The sequence below is a fragment of the Ptychodera flava genome, chromosome 6 (assembly GCF_041260155.1).
Source record: "Ptychodera flava strain L36383 chromosome 6, AS_Pfla_20210202, whole genome shotgun sequence".
Lineage (NCBI taxonomy): Eukaryota > Metazoa > Hemichordata > Enteropneusta > Ptychoderidae > Ptychodera > Ptychodera flava.
This window is the reverse complement of record NC_091933.1, coordinates 12,105,363-12,124,223: the sequence shown is the minus strand read 5'-3', so window position 1 is coordinate 12,124,223 and position 18,861 is coordinate 12,105,363. Positions and strand designations below refer to the sequence as shown.

General features: G+C 37.8%; 1 protein-coding gene across 1 annotated transcript; it reads right to left on the bottom strand.

Annotated features, from left to right (window-relative positions):
• Positions 1 to 2,491: 2,491 nt before the first annotated feature.
• Positions 2,492 to 13,928, bottom strand: LOC139134268 (aldo-keto reductase family 1 member B1-like). Its single transcript, XM_070701171.1, has 9 exons — positions 13,838 to 13,928; positions 12,204 to 12,371; positions 8,982 to 9,098; positions 7,623 to 7,706; positions 7,032 to 7,148; positions 6,730 to 6,836; positions 5,237 to 5,396; positions 4,402 to 4,490; positions 2,492 to 2,616 (listed from the first exon to the last, which is right to left on the bottom strand). Exons 1-9 carry the CDS (start codon positions 13,916 to 13,918, stop codon positions 2,583 to 2,585), a joined length of 957 nt encoding a protein of 318 aa, XP_070557272.1. The 5' UTR covers positions 13,919 to 13,928; the 3' UTR covers positions 2,492 to 2,582.
• Positions 13,929 to 18,861: the final 4,933 nt, after the last annotated feature.

Below are 18,861 nucleotides of genomic sequence, written 5' to 3'. Positions count from 1 at the left end.
ACGCCATGCCGTTTTAATTTTTTTTTTAAATACTACTTCGATCATGTCTTGAGCAAAGGCCTACCACTTTAAGGCTGCATTAACAAACACTTCTAGAGGGGCCGGAAGAATCGACGGGGAGACTTGAAAATATCAAGGGTATGCTGGGGGCACTTGACGGGATTTGTGACTTTAAAAAATGGGGTACTCGTAACAAAAGTGTCTCTGATTAATATAAAACATGAATCAAGTGCTTTTTCTATCGATTGTCAAACACATATAACAACACACGCAAATTTAGCTAGTTTAGTATTGTAAAAAAAAATTATCATAGTTTTTTTCATGAACTACCATGTATGATTGATCAATAATTTTGGTGAGATTCCAAAATCAAATTTCTTGAACACATGTGCTTTTGTAATCATTCTATTCTAAATAAGTATATTTATATCAATTAACAAACATCTATAAATGCACAGGTATTGCTAGTTTTATAGTACAAAATATTGTTCATAGTTTGTTTTCATATACTACCATGTTTAGTGAATCGACATTATCGATGAAATAAAAAAAATAAATTTTTGTACACTCACATGCACTTTTTACCTGCCACTTCAAGCGAAGTACGTTAACACAAAATGATATTTAAAAGTACAGATACGTGTAGAGCTTGTTTTGTAGGCGAATATTGTTACTAGTTTTCCCATTGCAGACTCCTTTTTATATTATGATTTGATATTTATGGACAAAGCAATGTATCGGTCACATCTTGGCTTCTAGCAGTTGCGCAAACAAGGGTGGGGAAAGAGTTCCTTAAGGCGCTCCACCCATTTTTTTTTACTTAGGTAGGATATACATCACTCAAGGGTGAACTTCTCCCAAAGGCATGTATGGAATTTAAAGACCCTTTAGATGCTTGTGCAATAAAAGAATGACCCACTCCCCCCCCCCAAAAGAAACCCCAGACCGGCCTACCCCTGTAATTTCTGTACTGTCCCTATGGCATGTTGACCTTAGTCAAAGGTCGTAGTCTCATGGTGTTTCTTTTATTATAGCTGCCAAAGTTCTGTTAGAAGTAACTTTAGACTGCAGCTGACTCGAGTTCATCTGCAGGTCTCCGCTTCTAATTCACAATGTCATCACGATTCTACACACTGATAAAGACAAGCGGACAGATACGGTGTCCATGCACTCATTACAAATGTTGATAAACACAGTATGAAATGTTGATAGATAAAGCAATTTGGAAAAATGTACAAAGTTTAACTTTAAAAATAAAGTAAGCAAGTAAGTGAAGTATTAGATAACTGAGGAATGGATCATTCCGTGAACTTCAACTTTAGAGCATGAGTACTTTATTTCTTGGTCATAAATAGTCTTTCCGACCCGTCACATAGCCCAAAATCGTAGGATCATACGCCTGCCACAACTGAACGGTCTTATCTTAATCATCATCATGTGTCTTTCTGCACGTTTCTTCAAATGATGACGTTCGTCCCGGCTAGTTACGTTGCCCGGGGTTTATCAAAATAATGCGTAAACATATTAAGTTTATTGAACACCCATGACGTCAGAGTGTGGACAAATAACCGAATAGGCTCCAGGTGCTTGATCACTTCTTCGGAGTTCGAAGCATTTCTAATGCATGCGCAATTTCACGGCTCATTATGGATCAGTCCGATTTTTGAGCACGTATAGAACGGTCAATCACACAGTCTCATAAACTTGCACTCCCCGCAGAGTGTCATGGAACCGTCATGATCTTTATCAGCAATCTGGAATCGATGGTTTTCCTGGCTCACGATATATATTGAATTTAAGTTAATTTACGTGCTTGCAATCTCTAATACGATCTTCTGTCATTTGACGAGTCTAGCCATATATCCCTTTTAGTTCTGATTTTTGCACGTTCATAGCATAGGATGCTATTAGGAATAGTATTATTTATAGTCTGTAGGTACGTCGACAGCAAAAACTGAATAAGAACAGCTGCGTATATATGCGGTGTGGAGGTTGGCGGTGTTTGTTTCTTCCCACATCTTTAAATGTAAAAGCCTTTTCCGATTGATCAAGTTCTGATAGATATTCAGGACGTATACTCTTTAGAATGTCGTAGCTAGCTGGCTTTATTCATATCAACGTACATTTACGTATGTAAATTTATGAGGGTCTGATGTTTTGTCTTCCATACTTTTTAAAAGTTAAAGAATCCTTTTTTTAGATGTCTCTCGTCAAACATTTTTTGAAATTTGATTTTTCATGCAGAGAGAGAGAGAGAGAGAGAGAGAGAGAGAGAGAGAGAGAGAGAGAGAGATTGAAAATGGAGCTACTAGACAAACTAGTAAACCTTTTGCAGTCACTGACGATACTTATCAAAAACAAAAACCAGAGGGAAAATGTTTGATATTAGACAGTAGGGCACATTTATTTTGAAGAATTGCTTTCCGGACTTGACATTGACGCTGGGAAAGTAATCAGCATAATTCTGAGATACTAAATGCAGTTAAAATGGAAACGCTTTGGAGATCACTGCAAAGTAGGACTCGAATAATTCGTCAATCCCGGTAGCTTGAAGCAGCGGCGAATGATTCAAATGTTATTCTTCAAGCAAATGGGTAGTGTGGATGATCGTTGAATCTGAAATAAAGAAGGAAAATGTAAACCTATATGTTCACATCCAGGATATTTTCACCGGGCTACCTATACATACCGCTTAGAAAAAAATACACGTTGCAAAATTGTGTATTCAGGGTTCACAAACACACTTAGGTTACGCTGGTAGCAATTAGGGAGCCGTCATTATTTACGGCCTGGGGGGGTCGGAGGAATTGCTTTAGAAACTCCAAAATTTCGAGTAACCCCCCCCCCCCCGCCATGCATGACGTGTTTGAGTAACCCCCCTCTCTGCTACAGAAATTTTGAGTGACCCCCTCCCCCAAAAAAGAAAAACGTAAAATGAATTGCTGCTGCGACAGGCCCTGTACAGACCCTGATTAAACTCTGTGGTACAGGTCTGTGTTGGAAAGATATTCCATTGCTGTGACAGGGGCTGATGTACAGGTCTGTATATAATGCTCTGATGACATGCAGTGTTCTCCGTAGGACGTTTTTACGAGAGGGCGAAGATGTGGTGCGAAAGCACAACAAGCTACCGCGCAACGGGGGAAATCAGGAGGGGGGTGACTCCCTTCCTCCCGTTGGAGCTTTTGAAAAATAGAGATTAAAATGGTGTTATTTTGTGGCACTTGGGGAGTATTTTTTTTCAGATTTTTTTCATATAAAAAACTCAAGGGAACAGAAATCTGAGACAGTATTCAAAAACTTATATTGCAGTTCACTGATTTCAATGAAGATTACATTTTTTGAAAACGAATAACTAGTTACAGACATACATTTATTCACATTTATTATTTATTATTGTTTTCCTGCAATAAAAGATGGGTTTGTTGTCAAGGCATTCTACTGGTTTTAAACTTTATAAAATCAGAATTAGCTTGCTTTACACATTTTTCCCTATCGGTAACCTATACAATGTAGAATATAGAAAGCAGACGTTTCTCATTAATTTTCAGGCAAGTATATCAATCCTTAATCAGAAATTCTGAAAATGTACTCAGTACTAGCCTGTAACATTAAAGGCTTGCCACGTCGAATAGCTGATCATTCTCGTCTGAAGATCACAATAACGTGAAACACATAGTGTAATGAGATTTTAGTTTCTACTTGAATCCACCTGTATTACGATATATATATATATATATATATATATATATATATATATATATATATATATATATATATATATATATATATATTATATATATTGTGTGTGTGTGTGTGTGTGTGTGTGTGTGTGTGTGTATACATATACCTGGTATGAACATACATATCTCAAGCATACATATTGCTGTTCTATACTATTATTGGTGTATTAATTCATAACTTCACTAAATGCTTCAGTACATATCAACAAAATTGAACTGCCCCCTTTCTTGTTCTCCACTTTTGAGTAACCCCCCCCCCTTGTAGCTTTCCATTTTTTGAGTGACCCCCCGCAGATTCCTCCGACCCCTAGGCCATAAATAATGACGATTCTCTTAACAGTGTAGCATGACTGCATATCAACGTACACCATTTAAACTCAGTAACTGATTCAAACCGAAGCAACTTAGTCTCACCATATCCACATTAGCAAAAGAGTCATTATTGCGAATAATCATTGGATTATATACTGTTATGTCAAGGTCCATAAGCAAACGAGGTATTCTCCCAAGTGAATGTTATCCAACGCAAAGAGGTCTTGGAATGCATGTAACTGTGCTCTAACATTATGTCGAGAGTAGAGAGTGCCAATAGCCGTCTTTGAGGTGGATTCGATATAGGTCATGTGAAACATACATCAAGCACTTTCAGGATACTCACGTGATCCAAAATTTTTTCAATTGACTCAAGTTGATATTAAGATCATCTAAAGACTTTACATCCTCAGCGCTAAGCTCAAATTCAAATATCTGACGAATATAAAACAAATATTACAGACGGTAAGTAAAAAATAATTGATGGATAAATACAGAAATAAAATCCTGCGATATTTAAGATATTTTATAAAAGTCACGCACGTTTTCGATAGAAGGTGGCTATTTCTTACACCAGCTGCAATACATACCAACAATCGTAGGGGACACTTTGTATGCAAAGACAGTCGCACACATCAACACAGGTTATATAAAAGCGCATTTAGTTTGATAAAGTTGTTCTCATAATCAGTTTCTACTTCTCACTGTTTGTGCTGCAATAAACCCTGTGAGTTCATTGCAGATACACCATTGCTACTGTTGCTTCTGTTTAACGTCAGCCTTAGCAACCTTGTTCATGAAACCCCATATCACAACCGTGGGACACAAATCTCGAACGTTTCTTGTTCCGCTTTGTTTGCTTTTAGTAGATTCTCAAAATTTCATTTGTTGCTTGACTACATTATTTGTGGATTGTTGCATATCAGATTCTTACTGCTCAATGAGCAATTCGGCAATTTCGACAGCTAACTCGGTTAGTAACGATATTATTAATTTGCACTTGAAGTAACTATTTATGACGCTCTGCTTTTAACATTGAGCACTGTAATTTCCCACAAGGACATATGTATACTTGCATGCATATATATATATATATATATATATATATATATATATATATATATATATATATATATATATATATATATATATATATATATATATATATATAGTGCAGCTACCTTCATATTTTCTTTCATGTGTTCTGGGTTCAAACTCTTCGGTATGACAGCACATCCCCTGTTGACTGGGTATCGGAGGAGAATTTGTGCCGGGGATCTGTTGTATTTTTCACCCATCGCCTTGACTACCGGGTCACTTAGAATGTCTGGGCCCCCTTCACTTTTCAAGGTGCTGGCAAAAGGGATGAAAGTATGACAAATTCTACGTTGATATTTTCTACTTCCCAGGGGAGCATAACGCCTCGAACTGAAATGTTCAAACTAATTGTTCAAACTTTTCGTACTGCAACTTTGAACTTGTCCCCTTCGACGTCAAGAATTCCAATCAGGAGTGACCATACAAAATTTGGTAAACACGTCCGGCTCTATTTTGCAAGGTGACCTCTAATTTGAATTGTATATTTCGAACGAGAATGGTTTAAAGTTTCTTTAAGGAAAGTTTGAACAAAGGTTTCAGACTTTCAGTTTCGAAGTGCGTACTACAGTAAGTAAAATACGAAAGCCAGTGTTATCTGTGAAAATGAGCGCCGTTATCGACATTCTGCTTGACACTTTGAACTCATACAGGTTTTTTTGTCAGCTCTCTTTCAAATCTAACACATCTGATTTGCCAATTATAACTCCTGTGTACAACATCAGTGTAACATCAGCAAAGCAAAGTCTCTCAACAAAGGCGAAGCCATCATCATGGTTCAATTTAGCGTGAGAAGCAGAAGAATTGTTACCTCCTGCCAAAAATGACTGGAGTTGTCCAGCTACAACATTTAACGTCTAAAAAACCATTTAATAAGATACAGATAATCTTTCGAGTCGACAGTATACACATATTGACTGGTCATGAGGGCAACAGCATACGTCTGTACCCCGAGGGACTGTGAGTCACCCCAAGCCTCGGGAAACAGTCTGTTTTTGGGGGTGACTCACAGGCCCGAGGGGTTAAAGACGTATGCTGTTGCCCTAATGGCCAGTCAATATGTGTTTTGTAACACACCTCATCCGTAGTCATAAATAAGCACGTACCATACACAAAAGTTGTCGCATGATGTAATATGTTGGAGTGGTTCAGCAAGAAAAAGTTTTTGCCGACAGGGTTGCAATACTTCTGCAAAACGTTCAATGCACCTTTGATTATCGTCTTCGTTCGTTGCGAGTCCTTGTTTGAAACCAGAGCATTCAGTTCTTCTTCAGAAAGTAGGATAAACCGAGAAATTTCTCAACTATCGTTTCGCTTGTCCGCAGACGACATCTTTGTTTACATTCCAGTTCGCGCATGCGCCAATGTTTTTTTGACGTCAGCGGGCATCATTTTTCGGAACTGATGCCTGGCAGGCAACAGTTCCGACAAATGATGCCTGATGACGTCGTTTACGTGGATCAGCAAAAAAAGAACGCATCCCACGTGACTGTCAATTGGCGAATTAGAACACAGACTGCGGATGAGGTGTGTTACAATAGCGGATGATACGAAAATGCAAATGAAGTTATATTCCTACCTTGCTTTATCGGGTGCCCCTAGTGAACTGTATGAGGTCACCACTATTCCCTTAGATTGACAGAAACTAACCAGCTGTTGTCTTATGAAGTATGGATTTAGTTCAATCTGAGAGAAAACAGTTGAAAACATTTAAAAATGTTACAAGTCTTAATCACGTAAAAACTTCAAAATTCCAATTGTCAGGAACCAAAAACGTGCTTATCGCCCAAGTTGTGTTGATTGATTAAAGCTGAACGGATACCCAACGCTTTGGGTACATTGTGTGTGAATATTAAAATACTCTTCAACATTATTTCGTACTTGATTGTTGACTGGTTTGTGCTTTGCAACATGTAGGACTCGTTCAATCTGTTTCTCGTTGAAGTTGGAGACTCCAATGGACCTGGTAAGGCCTTCATCTACCAATTTTTCCATTTCCTAGTAGGCAAAAGTAAAAACAGACACGGATGTCAACGATGACAAGCCGATATGCACCATGGGGAAACACAACATGATACTAGCAAATCGTTAAAATGCTACAGTTGGTGGAATTCATACGATATTTGTAATATATAAAAGAGACATGTACCTCGATAGCGAAAGTTTTTAAAAGTCATATATCGGTTACTGATCCTATCTTTGACTTGTTCATTTTTGGAGGCAAGGCGGAAGAATACAGACCCATTGCAAACAACTTTGCAAATCACCGTAATCTTATGGGGTCAAGTAACTTCAGAAAGCTACGTATAGTAGGCTCACTGAGGTAACATGAACGTCATGATGAAAACAGGGTCAAATATTGAAATTTTTCAGGCCCGCCTGGTCTATCTATGAGCAAAACAAGACTGACTACTATCTCTTTAGATTCAAAATACCATTTTCTGACTCAAAGGCACGACTGTTTTTATTCACCTTCCATGTGTCTACGTAGTCGACGTCCACATCTATGAGAAGCTCTCCCTTCTCATTCGTTGGCAACGGGTGATCCTCGATATACTGTCGAATTTACAAGCAGAATATCAACATAAGCCGATAGACACTTAGCATTATTTTGTGTGAAATTAAAAAATTGCCGTATTCTCGAGCTACGATAATTTTTTTCTCCATCTAAATGATGGAGATTAAGACACGTGGTCGACAAAGCGTACAAAACATACACCAACCGTAAAACTGAATATGCTGAATATTATACTGAGTGGTAAAAAAGTTTCAAACTGTCAAAAGACCAATTGAATATTATAACTGAAACTTCTAACTTCTTTTTGTATCATCGATCACACCTGGCCATGTAACGATGCCTTCCCACTGTAAGTTTCGTAAAAATTTGCGCAGTAACTCCGCCTATATGTGTCGCTAGTCGCAAATGTATATGGCACTTATCATTGCAAAAAAGCGAGTAAAGAACAATACATAGCTAAATGTCTCGCACTGCTATTTATCTGTTTAACCCTTTGAGCGCCAAAGTCAGTTTTTGTCACCTTTAGAAAATATACAACGGTCAATTTTTTTCAGATTTTTGTCAAAATTTTGATAACAAACTGTAGCCAATGAAATGTGATGTCTATTTGGTCCAAAATTATCAAACAATTACAGAAAAATTCATAAAAATTGATAAACACGTTGCACTAAAATTTTGGTGGAAGCAATAACAATACTCAAAGGGTTAAGATAGGCCTAAATATGCAAGTTTTATGCACTTGTTATGAAGGTGGTTTATCTCACACAAAGGTTAATGCACCACAAGGTCATCGGCACCAGTAAAATTATCAATTAAAATAATAACAAGATCTCAATTATAATTTGATTTGTGTCCAAATCGGACACATACAAAATTTGCGGCAAATGCACGAAGACGCCAATTGTGATTTACGAGTCTTGACGAAAACAAGAATATAGTCGAATTATACTAAGAATAATGGAGGCAGTAATTTAATTTTGCGGGGAAATTAGGTTTGTTGATTTGCACAAAACTAAGTGCCACTGGAAACTTTAGTTACGCCTAGAGTTTCAAATTGAACCCGTACAAGTGGTAGACCAGAAAAGAATTTTAAAGATTGCAGGGCCATAGCCTGACCAAAATGATTGGGGGCACAAACTACCGTAGTTTGGATTGGGGTAATTTACATAAATTTACATATTTACAATGTGGATAATTCCCTGCAGGCTACGGCCCTAGACGGAGATTTCGCCTGTTCATCAGAAACCCACTACAAATGGATAGCATTTTCGCAAAATCAATTTCGCTGAAAGTTCCCACCTTGGCAGACCTACCTGAACAGCGGTTGGAGAGTGAATCAAATACAGGTCAACGTAGTCGAGCTGCAGCATCTTCAGGGATTTGTAAAAGCCTTCCCGAACACGTTCAGGAGATAGATATTGGATCGCGAGCTAATGGTTGACAAAGAAAATATAACGAACGAACGAAATACACAACATAAGGCATTTTAGAGAACTGCGAGAAGTATAAAATGTCCGGTAGAACTGTAAAAATAAAACAACCCACTTAGTTCTCCACGAAAAATGCAAATTTGTGCTGATTCAAACATCAGAACAACTGGGGCATCCCTTTGAAGCCGCACATGTCGAATTTCACAGTTGTAAGATAGAGACCGTCATAGAAACCAAGCTTTCTAGAAGAAGCTGCTTGTCAATGACAAAAAATGAGAAAATGTGCAAAAACTGCATTTGTAAAACTTTTCATCACGTTTTGGACAATTACTGACCAAATACGAAAGATTTCTGAGCTATGATTACAGACACGAAGTGCAAAGTTGACGGAAGACGCAAAACGTCTGACAGATGACGAACAATAACGAACAATCAACCTACACTGAATACCGCCACGATGCTTTAATCTGAGCTGACGAACTCAAATTTATATTCTATTTCTATTTTATTTACATCCTTATATGCCATCTTACTTTAAAAAGAAATAGGTCACGTGATTAGATTAGGCAATCTGCTTTTATACATATACTTACCTGTTGTACATAGTCACGCAAATGTTTGCAATTCTTGAAATTAATTCGCCCTGAATCGTATTTAATGACATATTTGGTAACTGTAGAGTCAATTTTACGACAGTGATTGCAACAAAGGAATTAATCTATCGATGCGAAAAAACTTGCTGGGTTGGTTAAAATGCATGACTGGAGAGGCGCTGCTAGGCTTGTTGGCTGTTGGATATACCAGTGGGTTCAAATCGAAATAATATCCCGTCGGACTCTGCCCCTCCCCATGTGACCTATATAGCCCGATCACCTGGACATGGAGTATAGCGAGATCGACCTGCCCCTAATTAGCCAGACTGGCGGCGTTAATTTACTGACACTGCTGACGTGTCGGCACCTACAGTCCGTCATGTCAGCAAGTTTTCTTTTTTCAAATCTTGTACGATTATGATGTGAACAACTGAAAGCAGAAGTACAGTAAACTTAAACGAGAGGGTTGACTCTCAGAACGGAAGGCCAAAATTTACAAAACTATTATTTTTATTTTTTCTACGAGGCCAAAACAGTGAATCATAGTTTTGCCTTATGCAAATTCGGGGTTTTCTGTTTATTTATTTACTAATTGTTATTTTTTTGTCACGGTATTCAGTATTTCTCTTTTCTTTTATCTGTGCGTTGTTTGTCTATATATTTGTTCGTTTACTTATTTGTCATCCAGTCTTAGGTTACTGTGGTTTGGCGAGTAAATTTTTATTCGTTTTTGCTAAATTGCTATGGTGTTTAAGGTTCTAAGACAAGAAACTGACCTTTCCAATCTAACAATTCTCTGGTGGTAAATAAGCTCAGAACCCCAGTAAATTGTAGAGTTTCTGAAAGCCTAGATATAAGGGAACATTTTGATAACAACAGTGTCACCATTGTTTACATAACTATCACGTGACAGGTTATTTGCATAACCTTTCTAAATAACCTCTATAGATTTACAACTTCTGCCTCATTGGCTGCTATCAGAATTTCTTCTTTATCGTCCTTTTTCTGAACAGGAAGTTTTAAACGAAATAAAGATGTAGATCCCCGTAAAGCTGTCGGTTACGAAAAAATAAACCCGAAACTAATTGTTGATTGTGCTAGTATCATCTCCTTTCCCTTGCACAAGTCAGCAACTGTTCATTATCCATGGTATATTTCCAGACGCACTGAAAATACCCGGAATAACACCAGTTTTTAAGAAGGGGCAACGAAGAAGTCAGTAACTATATAGACCTATATGTATTCTCCACATTCTCAGCAAAATCTTTGAACAGTAGTCAATAAACAGTTTGTGAATTACCTCGAGACTGAAAATATAGACTTCTAGACACACAAACCAAACCGATTTGGCTGTAAAAAAATAGTACAAAGCTAGCACTTGTAGATTAGGTCTCTGATATAACAAAGCACCTTGACAACGGTCATAATGCACTTTGTCTTTTGATACCATCGATCATACCATGCTGATACATAAATTGGAGCATTATGGTATCAGAGGGATTCCTCTACAATGGTTTGAGAGTTACTTTATTAATCCTGTCGAAAACAGTCCGTCAGCGCAATGACATTGTGTCATTGTGACATTGTGTCATTTACCTTGGCGTTTCACTTCATGAGAACCTCACATGGAAGTTAGCGTGCCAAGACATATTCTTCTTTCGTTATCTAATTCACTTATTCTACCACATATTACATACTGTATTGAAATATGGGGCAATACATTTACTTCGTATCTAGAGCCAATACTGTTGTTACAAAAGAAACTTGTCCGTCTGATTACATTTTCTGACTTCCGTTCTCTCCCTGCCATTTTATTCAGACAACTTCGAATCCTAGATGTTCATCAACTCTGTAAGCTTAACACGTTTGTTTATATTAGCTACGTAAAAATTTATTTTGACCATGATATTCATCATTACCTAAATCCAATCCCCGTGATTATATCAGTCTATTTGCTTCTCTTGACATGGTTTTATTTCCCAAAGTTCATTTGACACAGAGTACACACAACTTTACACATGCTACCACACTTAATTGGAATTCCCTACCAAATCATGTTTAAAATATTTCAGATTGACGATTATTTGCAGCTGACATAAAGGCGTACTTCTGTAATTTACTGTGTATTGTTTTTTTTATTGTAATGTGTATTGTTATTTTCTTTGCCGGGTTAATCTGCAGTCATCATTTTTGTAAACTTACTATTATGCTTGTTTAATAGTTTCTCATACGGTTACACTTAAACTCGCTGTTGTATAATCACATTTGTTAGGTTCGAGGACTTGACTAGAGTAGTTCAAACTGAACTATTTCCATGACCCTCACCAGAAATACTTTTTGTGTTTTCTCCTTTGTTATGTACAGTTTTGGTTATTTTCTAGAGAAATAAATTAATTAACTATAACATTAGTGTCAAAAGGATTGCCTTTTACTTTAAAGTTTTACCTTTGTGACAATAAAGAGCTCTTCCCGCTAGTATCAAAATGTTTTTCTTTTTACTTTAAAGTTTTACCTTTGTGACAATAAAGAGCTCTTCCCGCTTCACTTTCCCTTCTGCAATCACTTCTTTAATCGCTTGGCCTATCTGTTCTTCATTATCATAGACATATGCTGTGTCAATGTGTCGATATCCTGCATCGATGGCCGCCTTGACAGCTGCGACGGCTTCGTGCGGCTTTATCTGCGAGGTAAAATACAATGTAAGGTACAATACACTATGAGGTACAACACAGTTAAAAGAGGTAAGCCTTACGTCTGTTTGAGTGCTCTGGTCAGTTTTTGGCCGAGACTTTTCATTAGATTATCGGAACTTCCATAACATCATTGATTAATTGATTTCGAAGGATGGCCCACCATATAAAAATGAACGGCTAAATTACAGACAACTTTGCAAAAGAGCATACAGTCCCCATGTATTTGGCACTATTATCAGGTTCTAGACTGCACATAAACACAGGTGTCACTTTGAATCAAAGTATGTTTGTTACTTACGGTTACTTTTATATCACCTATATGGAGAATGTAAAACAGAATCCACGGCCACCAAAATTACGAAGCGCGGATGAACAATTAACTTCAAAAGAGGACATATCAATCATCCCGAAGAAGTTAGACTCTCTAGTCAACGACACAAAAACGGTAAAAAACAGTCTTCTTTTATATGGGATTAAACAGGAAGATTTCATGAAGGAGGTTATTAGTCTCGCGCTTTGAGAACTGTAATAATACTTTTGTTGATTATAATTCTCAGGAAATTTATGGTCAAAGGCAGTGTCAAGCCTTGCAGATCAGGGCGGCAAAGCTATGAAAATTATTTCGGTAGCTTCATATAGAGTTGGTAATTTCCCAAAGAATTGCCATTTTTAACTGTTTGTTTAAAACCTTCGCTCGGTTTCGATGCTCTACATCGCCATTAGCTATAGAAGAAGGCAGACATCACAGCATCGATTTAATAAATAATGTATTATATATTCTGTAATTTGGCGAACGTGGACAATGAATGTCATTCACCTTTAATCTGTCCCTTACGACAAGAGTATTCTGATCTGTTAATTAATCTATGTAAATTTGTTTATCATGCATTTTCCAAAAAATCATTTGAAGACTAATATATCCGAAGAACCATGTATGACTTTACTTATTTCCCTATTGAAAAGCATGTTGTTTTGAACTGGAAGCCTTGAGATGCAATAAATAGCCAATCATACGCTAAGTCATTCATTCTCCATGAATTAATAATCATGGTTGCCGTATTAATTCCGTTCACAAGGTGTGGTCGACCTCACAATATCTCGGTCCATCACTTGCAAACTCACTTCTACAAATTAATAACTAACCCTAGTGAAATATTTAAAGATCTAGTATCATTCCCATACACTGCGAGGGAACGCATTCATCACCTGTCGTATGTTTCTTATGGCCGCTTGCAAAGGTTGCGTAGTCAAACGTAAGCTTGTAGGAATTGCGTGGTCAATATAACTTAAGTGTGTAGGTGACATTTGGACATCATCTACGACATTATAGTGGAAGTAAGTGACTTTCTCTGAATGGCTTACACAGTACGTATACAACTTCTCGTGAAGAGTGATGTTTAGCTTTTCATTAATAGCTCATAGTACATAATATACGTCCTGTAATTATACCTACCATCCATGTCCCGAGACCCATCTGCGGCATTTTCATGCCATTACTCAAAACCAAGCAAGCCTGAGAGTTTTGTGCGGCCATCTCCCCGATGTCACCATATATAACTCACCGTCTGTACTTGACAAGGTCACTCAGTGCAGTGTCATCGACCTAGAACGCCATTGCTTGCATAATTGTTCGAATGACATGACATTAATATATTGATACTCTTCAACACCCGATTATTGTACAAATACAACACCATGCCGATTTAATTTTTTTAAACACTACTTCGATCTCGTCGTGAGCAAAGGCCTATCCCCTTTAGGCTGCATTAACAAACACCTCTGGAGGGGCAGGAGAATTGACGGGGGAGACTTGAAAATATCAAGGGTATGTCGGGAGCACTTGACGGGATTTGGGACTTAAAAATGGGACTCGAAACAAAAGTGTCTCTGATTGAATGTCCCTGTATACCATAATCACATCTAGGTCCATTGGCTAGCCTAGAATTAGAAATGCACATAATTAATGAGGTGCAGGAGGGGGCACTATAAGGGCTACCTAACATCCTACCAAATATAAAGGGTGTAGCTCTTCTTGTTCTTGATTTATAGGCATTTAAGAATATTTGAGGTCGGAAGTTGTCATGGTCAAGTGACATTTTGGCAAAAAAAAACATTCTTTCTATAGTTATCCCTGTGTACCAAAAATCGGACATCTAGCTCTATTGGCTGACCCACAATAATATATGTGCATAATTAATAAGCTATGGATATGCTGGTTACGTGACATTTTATCAAAAAATGTTACTCTAATACTTGTTCCTGTACCAAAAATCAGACCTCTAGCTCTGTTTGGAAGCCGGGAATTCGATATGTGCATAAATAATGAGCTACATTATGTGGCACCTTAAGGTCTCCTTTCATATCAAATATAAAGGGTATCGCAATAATTGTTACTCAGTTTTAGGCATATATGTATATTTAAGGTCAAAGGTCATCGAGGTCACGTTACAATTTGTCATAAATCTTTGATCTCATAGTTATTACTGTATACCAAAAATCTGATTTCTAGATCTATTGGCTAGCCCAGAATAAGATATGCACACAATTAATAAGGCACATGATGTGACAGCGTAAGGTCGACCATCTCACCAAATATGAATGGAATAGCCCTTGTGGCTACTGATTTATAGGTATATAAGTATATCAAAGGTCAAAGGTCATCGAGGTCACGTGACATTTTGTCATAAATATTTGATCCCATAGTTATCCCTGTATACCAAAAATCAGTCCCTCTAGCTCTATTGGCTTGCCCAAAATTTGATATTTGCATAATTAATGAGGTATAGGATGTGCTGGTCATGTGACTTTTTTGTTAAAAGAATAGACTTGGTTCAAGTTGATGAATTTCTAAAAAAAATCTTTTGAAATAGCCCTCTTGGAATCTTAAATTGGCCAGATTACGACATCGCCATGGCTTGGCTGCATAGCTATAGGGCAGGTCAAAGGTCATTTAAGAATCAGGAAAAATAATACTTTAAAAATCTTCTCAAAAACTGCGTGGTCATGTTCCTTGAAATTTCGAAGTATGGCTGTAAAGTTTGCAAAAAGATTTTCGATCGGTCAAGTTTTTTTTGCGAATTAGATTGAATACAAAATTTTCTTTAAAAATGGCAGCCAGGTCACATGACCCACTGAAATTCCAAGGGTCAGGCTCAGTAGTTCCGATAATCCCTGCAAATTTGAAAACACTGCGCCAACGGTTTTCGAGATCTACCTCGGCAAAAAAAAAATGACGGAAGAAGAAGAAAAAGAAGAAGAAGAAGAAAGTTGAACTCCAGTAAAAACAATAGGGTTCAGCCCGCATAGGGCTTGGGACCCTAAAAAACTGTCCATTGGCGCTTTACAACACAACAAAGTTTACATGTATGATTTGTAAGTCCTAGAGTAAAAATGAGTTTTCAGTCCTGTTTTAAAACTATCATTTGACATAAACTCTTTAAGTTGCTGTGGAAGACAGTTCCATAGCCTTGGTGCTGTACAGCAAAATGCGCGATTCTCCAAAATTTTTAGGAACAACCAACAGATATCTATTTCCAGATCGAAGATGTCGATTGGGTTGGTACAAAGTCGGCCATTATTCATGAATTTGTTTGATGCAAGACACTTCTTGTATTGTTTGACATATTGAAAGATACTGAATAAATGGGTGATCATGCATATCCGACCCCAGTTTTAGACAAATTAAATGAAACCATCGCGAAAATCGAATTAATGGTCATGACCATTAATTCATTTCCGCGATGGTTTCATGTATCGTTTGTAAAACCGGGGTCGAATATGCATGGTCATCCATTCATTAAGTATCCTTCAACATGTCAAACAAAATTAGTATCTCGTATCAAACAAAATTTATGAAAAATGGCCGACTTTGTGCCTTTAACAGGTCACTATTGTATGACAGAAAATTACCGTGTAAGGCATGAAAAGTAGGCAGCAAAATTTTGTATAGACTGGTATCGACCGATAGATTGGTAATCAGTGCAGCTTGCCTAAAACATTGCTAATGGGGTAAAATTTCCTGTTTTTTTGTAACAGGAGGAACTTGAGTGTTTTGAACAAACTGCAGTTAACTCAAATTTGTCTGGCTGATGCCGTAAAGGAGATTGTTTCAATAATCAATCCGAGATGTCACCAGTTTGGCAGTGTCCTCTGTAAGTTACTTTCGGATCAGGCTAACACCTCTGATGTGAAAATAGCTATATGCTGTTTGACAAGTTTCTGTAATATGATGGTCCATATTCACGAGACGACCAAATTGAACTCCAAGACATACAGCCACGCAACCCGTACTTTCTGCAACCAAGTGATAACCTCTGGCACGGCGCATGGAATGATACAATGTACAGTATTAGTGCGCCATCCTGACCCCGGGAATCGCGTTTTTAATAGCCTTCATGAGTGTTTCAGCATCTCAATGGTCTACGATTTAATATTGTCCTAAATTCCACACTTTAGCTCATTTACAAAGTTAGGACTATCCTGTTTAATTTATTAAGTCAAACACTCACTTATACTGTGCCAGCGCAATGTAGGAGCTGACTTGACTTATTGACGTCTATATAACATGTAATACCTTGCAACATACCTTACTGTATGCCTCATTATTTTGCGACTTTCATAGTAGGATAGGATAGGATAGGATAAATAGTTTATATAGCGCCTAGTATCCATCAGCAATGTTCACTGGCGCTTTACACTAGGTCACAGGTAAGCTCTCTTGAAGAAATGAGTCTTAAGCAGAGATCTGAAAGTGCGAATGTCCGGGGCTGATCGAAGAGGAGCTGGCAGTTTGTTCCATAGAATTGATGAGGAATAGGAGAAGGATCTGTCACCGTATGATTTTAACCGAGTTCGTGGAACTTTAAGTGTGGTTTGTAGACTTGATCGGAGAGATCTGCTAGGGGTGTTGACTTCAATGAGTTCAGCCAGGTATGAAGGAGCGAGTCCATGTATTGATTTATATGTGAGAAGTAGGATTTTGAACTGAATTCTGTAAGACACGGGGAGCCAGTGAAGTTCCTTCAGGATTGGTGTAATGTGATCCCTTTTCCTTGTTTTTGTGATGAGACGGGCAGCCGAGTTTTGTGCTCTTTGTAGTAATCTGATGTATGAGTCCGGTAAACCGTAGAGTAGTGAGTTGCTGTAGTCTAGCTTGGCAGAAAGAGTTGAATACATGAGAGTCAGACAAGTCAGCAGTAAGTCAGCATTCGTTTCATTTTGATTTTATCATACATCAGAACAATTTCCATTTGACATCAAATGATTCAACTTTTACTCAAACTTTCCTCATGTTATGGAATCAAATTCCCAACAATATCCCGACACTGGAAATTCAAATGAACGTCATCCCTGTGTTAACTCAAAATTTTACAATGAACCGGTGAAAAGTTTGCTTTTAATTCGCGATTCAAAATTGGCCCTCACAAGAAGCTGACTAAAAGTTATGAGAGATCGAACGCAACCCATTGAAACAAACAACAAACAAACAAGCAAAGACAAACAGCAGACGACATCAGTATATACCAGCGTTCACTGTGACTCTCTACGGTGGCGAACAGAACGCTCCCATCTCATCATTACTCCTATCCATAAATTCATGAGGGGGGAGGGAGGTGGGGCGTACGCTTGATATTTTCATACGAGGGTCTGCCGCCAAGGTTGAAAACATCTACCCGGGTATATTCAAAAAAATATGACCCATTGTTAAGGATTTGCAAGACAAATTTGGGGAATTGCATGTAAAGGTTTTCCTTAGCCTTTGGACATTGGGTCAGCCACTTTTTGACGTCGGCAAAAAATAGTCCACCGCCCCCCCCCCCCGGCCGAAGAAACTGACCAGTCCCTAATCAACCTTCGAACAGCATCAATCATTTTATTTCTGCTTGCAAATGACCTTCCTTTTTCCAGATAGGCCCTAGGCCTATATATATACCTGTCAATGACACTGCCACTGCAGCTACCGTTATTCATAATCAGAGGTCACGTTCATTGCGCTTACTGTTACATAATATTAAGTGAACTTCTATAACGCAAACTTCATTCTTGTCATCGTCAATTTTCCGAAGCTTTCAGAAAAAAAAAAACTTTTCAGATAGTATTTAAAAAAAATGATTGCCAGCAATACTGGAAAGCTGAAGTCCCATATTCATACTCTTGAAAACAGATAGCATAAGCTTACAATGATACCTCAATGCGCATACTAATTCAGTTGAATATGATCAACCGTTCAAAATTCAAAATCAGTGCTACTTGACAATGTGTCACAAATTTACTCATTAAAGTTTATATTTTGGATAGGTCCAAACATGTTTTTTTTTTCTTTGTGCCTCCTTTACGTTTCTCCTTTCTCGCCACCTACGGTCTCAAAGAAGTCCACTGTGAATTTATTTCTCATTCAAAGAGCCCCCTCTGGACATCAAACATAGTGTAACCCCACCATATATTGAAATTCAACGCGGGGTTAAAGGTCATGGTAAT

What these genes read in the sequence shown, in the direction of transcription:
- LOC139134268 (XM_070701171.1), bottom strand. Translation starts at nt 13,918, where the DNA reads ATGGCCGCACAAAACTCTCAGGCTTGCTTGGTTTTGAGTAATGGCATG. An exon ending in TGGGTCTCGGGACATGGATG is followed by an intron (nt 12,372 to 13,837) that starts GTAGGTATAATT and finishes TTTACCTCGCAG; the next exon opens with ATAAAGCCGCACGAAGCCGT. An exon ending in ACATGAAAGAAAATATGAAG is followed by an intron (nt 4,491 to 5,236) that starts GTAGCTGCACTA and finishes TATATTCGTCAG; the next exon opens with ATATTTGAATTTGAGCTTAG.